The sequence below is a fragment of the Nicotiana tabacum genome, chromosome 9, assembly GCF_000715075.1.
Source record: "Nicotiana tabacum cultivar K326 chromosome 9, ASM71507v2, whole genome shotgun sequence".
Lineage (NCBI taxonomy): Eukaryota > Viridiplantae > Streptophyta > Magnoliopsida > Solanales > Solanaceae > Nicotiana > Nicotiana tabacum.
The window spans coordinates 9899989-9904736 of NC_134088.1; the positions used below are offsets into that span (position 1 = coordinate 9899989).

General features: G+C 31.6%; 1 protein-coding gene across 1 annotated transcript; it reads left to right on the forward strand.

Annotated features, from left to right (window-relative positions):
* Positions 1 to 2897: 2897 nt before the first annotated feature.
* LOC107786713 (class V chitinase-like) lies at positions 2898 to 3662 on the forward strand. The gene has a single exon (XM_016608229.2). It carries the CDS (start codon positions 2898 to 2900, stop codon positions 3660 to 3662), a length of 765 nt encoding a protein of 254 aa, XP_016463715.2.
* Positions 3663 to 4748: the final 1086 nt, after the last annotated feature.

A 4748-nucleotide genomic window follows, 5' to 3' on the forward strand; every position in this document is an offset into this window, starting at 1 on the left:
GTGGTCCATCGGGGTTGACTGGAGGTACTCCGTTTCCCGGGGCGGTTATATTTTTGTTCTCGCCCTAAAGACCAAGGTCGTTGTCTGTATGTGTGGGTGCTATTTGAGAGTTCGACATGTTGATCCTGAAATCAAAGATACTTACAAGAACAAGCGTAAAACAATGTGTGTTATGAGAATTAATACCAGGTAATCACTATTATCCTTAGCCCCACGATGGGGGCCAAACTATTTACCTAACAACTGGATAACAATCAAACTTAAAATGTGATTTTAAGGACACATGATTTCACCTAATACCAATTGATGAGTATGAAGATTAATAATAGAAATTGACAATAAGATAAAGCAAACTAGTATTTGAATGGAATTCGGCCCTCGAGCGTGGATACCCTCGAACTGATTGATGCAAGAACAATTAAAAATATAACAAGCTGATGAACAAGAATATGAGCTAAAGAGAAAGTGTTATATTGCTTTGATACGTGAGAACAATGTCTCTTACAAATGATTAGAACTCTCTTTATATAGTAGATGAATCCTATCTATGATACAATTCTACTTATAGTAGTAAATCTCATGATTAACTAAACAACCGCCTTTTGATTTGATCTGTTTCGAGATTTTCGCCACGATCTTCGACCAGTCACGGATATCTCGTCTTTCCGTTCGGTCTTGCTCGATGTCTGTCCTGCTCAACCTCGATCATTATCGGTTTCGATCTTGCTAGGTACCTCGAATCCGAACTCGGTGTCTTATCCTCATGACTACTACACCAAGGTCAATCGAAGAGAACCAAGAGGGCGAACCCGATTTTAACCGTATACACGGCTATATATGTTTTTTTTGCATGGATTAAAGTGGTGTTTTCAAAACTGCTTCAGTGGTCTTGAGAGCTTGATATATTGGTACTTGTAAGGAACATAAGCTGAAAAGAGTTTCATGGTGTTACAGCTTGTTTGGATGGTTGTTACCTGTTATTTTATAATGTATTGTATCATATTGTATTGTGTCGTACTGTATTGTACTATATTGTTTAATGAATAAAATATTTGGATAGATTGTATCGTTTACCGTTGTTTCATGAGGTCACGCACCAATAATACGAAGAATAAAGTTGCAACATTACCAAGAAAAAATAGGATACAAAGTAGAATTATTGTATAAAAAAGCAGGATAAAGAATATAATATGATTATTTAATAATAAGGAACGACAAGATGAGGTCTGCGTACACTCCACCCGTGGGATTATACTGGGTGTTGTTGTTGTTGTTGAAGGGCAAGATGAAAGAAAAAATAAGGTAATAATGTCACCACACCAAATTTATCGTTTCATAAAGTGACACTTTTCGTACGTAACGACAGATTTAACTATACATATAATAAGTTTGAGCGGCTACTAAAACGCAAGTGTAGTCAAAGTCCTCTCTCAATTGTAGTCAAAGTCAATTGTCATTTTTAAAATAGCACGCTACTTAACAAAGTCAACCACATTGTATAGCCAGCAATTACTGGTAGAAAAGTCCTATTATTGCAATTATAGTCGTTCTATTTCTCTCACACCAACTCCCTCCACCCCCCCAAACCCCCCCCCCCCCAAAAAAAAAAGAGAAATTCACTCAAACTAATGCCAAACATATTTGTACTATTTTAATGAACTTCTCTTATAGCTAATATAAATATATAATAGTTTGTTTAGAACAGAGAGATAAATACAAATTCGTTTTCTTGAGCCGAGGGTCTTTCAGAAGCAACTTTTTTATTCTTCAGGATAGGAGTAAGGTCTGCATACACTCTACCCTCCGCAGGCTCCATTTATAGGAACTCACTAGATTGTTGTTGTTGTTGATAGATATAAACACAAACAAAAAAGAAAATGGAGGTCGGAGCTTAAAAAAGTTAAATTTAAGTTACGTGCATTAACATATAAATCTTCATTACAAACTTGATATATATAGTAACCTAAAACGGGAAAGTCATAATATTTTTAGAGAAAAATTTCTTTACACAGTCAGCGCGTACAATATAAAACCAATCGTGTTATGTATTTCCTAGTTCAAATTACAAGAGGCCTTATCCAAATAAAATCCAAGTTGATAACATATATCTTAATTAGGCATGTGAAAACACTAAATAACCACTAGAAAATGTTTCCTAAGTTTGGATAATACCAGCCGAAGTAGAAGAATTTTGTTCAAAGAGTAGTGCTATGGGACCCATTTGTCCATACAATTTTTTTTTCGATTTTTTTTTTAAAATGTTTGTATGTGAAATTTTATAAGTTTTTTAAAAAAAAATCGAACATAAAATTTTCAAAAACCAAAAAATGGTTTTGACCACTTTTTCAAAAAAACTTTTTTCCCCACTCACAAAACTATAAAATTACACAATTTCATATTCCAATACCATTTTTCAACTTAAATCAAAATACTTTTTTTGAAAAAAAAGAAGTTACGATTTTTATGTCCAAATGCCTACTAAAATTGCCAATCTTATGCCCATCACCCCTATTATAAATATTCAAGCTCTAAACTTTCATTTCTCAAACCAATTTAAGTTGCAAATATTATTTTAAGCTAAAATGTCTTTCCAAAATCTTCTTTACTTCTTGTTTCCCTTTGTTTTTCTTCAACATTTTGCTTTATGTCAAGAACAAGTAGTTAGATCAGCCTATTGGCTTTCTAGCTTCAATTTCTCAGCTTCTGAAATTGAATCCAAATATTTCACTCATATTTTTTGTGCATTTGCTGATATTAATCCCAAAGATTTTCAAGTCTCCATTTCCTCATCAAATATATCACCATTTCCCACCTTCACAAAAAATGTTCAACAAAAAAACCCTTCAATTAAAACCCTATTGTCAATTAAGGATTCTAATTTTGTCACTTTTTCTACCATGGCTAGTAATCCAACTTCTCGGAAAAAATTCATCGATTCATCGATAATTTTAGCTAGATCTTTTAATTTCCATGGTTTAGATCTTTATTGGACTTACCCTAAATCAAATTCAGACATGATCAACTTAGAAATTCTTATAAAAGAATGGCGATCCGCGATAATCTTGGAAGCTAAATCATCAAGTAAACAAGCATTGTTACTAAGTTTAGCAGTTTATTACAAACCAAAAATTAATGGTACTTTGAATTACCCTTCAAAGTCATTAGCAAAAAGTCTAGATTGGATTAATCTAATGGCTTATAATTTCACTTCTCCTAATCTTTCGCGTGTAACGCGACCTCATGCAGCATTATTAGATCAAGATTCTGGAAAAAATATTAGTGGAAGTGCTGGAATTGAAGATTGGATTAAATCTGGAATTCCCTCTAAGAGAATAGTATTAGGTTTACCATTTTTCGGTTACGCATGGAGATTATTGAATAGAAAAAATCATGATTTAAATGCACCGGCCAGAGGACCTATTGGTGGTGGAGATGGATCAAAGGGGTATAAAGAAATAAGTGAATTTTGTGTCAGGGCAACAATAACATTTGATGCTGATATTGTTGGGAATTATTGCTATTTGGGAACAACATGGATTAATTTTGATGAATTTAATACCATTTTTACTAAAGTTGCTTTTGCTAAGAAGAAGGGATTGCTCGGTTATTTTGCATGGCATGTTGGGGTGGATAATAAGTGGACTCTTTCTCAAGAAGGTTAGTAAATTAATCTGTTTTTACGTTATCAGTGCAATTTAACTTGTTATAATAAGTTAATTTTCTATAAAAGTTATTTATTTAATTAATTTTAATTATCTTATATTTTAATGTAAAAACACTTCGCACAGTCAGCATAAAAGAAATTACATTCAATTACTATAGATTTTGGTTAATTAAATTAATTTTCTTCTAATTTTTATCCTTGTTATTTTGGCAGCATCACAAGCTTGGGAAGCATAGGTTGGATTTCTCTTTTTGGTTATAATTGGATTATTTGGCCTTGGGACATCTTTATTGCGGTCTACTTTGACTGGGAGATTTGTTAATAAATAAATAAATAAATAATAAATAAAAACATTGAATAGGAGAGATGATATTCAAAGTAGCTTGAACTCTTTTGTCTTTTTTATTTGATCCATAAATTTCCACATATACTACAATAAAAGCTGTGTGATGTACTGCACGTTTAGATTAAGCTGGTTATGTTTTTGCTTCCAGATTCAGAAAATAAAATAAAATAGTTTCAAAGTAATCATCTCATATTCTTCTTTATTTATTATTATTTCCTTTTTTGGGAGTATCTCCCCCCCCCCCCCCCGGGAAAATTTGGGGGCTGTATAGATGATCAATGGTGAACTGACGAGACTCGATCTTATTCACAAAGTAACAGGGTGCCATAATTACCTCTAATGTATACTTTATCATAATTAATACGGAATTTATTAGGAATGTTTATTCGTTATTTTTTTTTAGTTTATTCGGCTCAACCTAATAGGTATTTTTTATTTGTAAATATAAAAATTACATCTCGGATATGAAAATAGATATAATTAGCATTTTAAATAAAGAATTACACCTTTATTATAACAACACAATTAAAACTAATATTTTTACTAGAAAATTACATTTTTTTTCTGTATATTAAAAATAAATTTACACAGGTAAGATAACATCTTCAATAAGGGAATTACATCAATCAGAATAAGAAAATTTTAAAAACAAATTTCAATAGATAAATTATACCTATAAGTATAAAATTGAATTAACGACAAGTTTCCAAAAATCAATATCATAAATCTCATATTTTT

Bases quoted from the DNA above. Each gene is read 5' to 3' on its own strand.
- LOC107786713 (XM_016608229.2), top strand. From the start codon at position 2,898: ATGGCTAGTAATCCAACTTCTCGGAAAAAATTCATCGATTCATCGATA.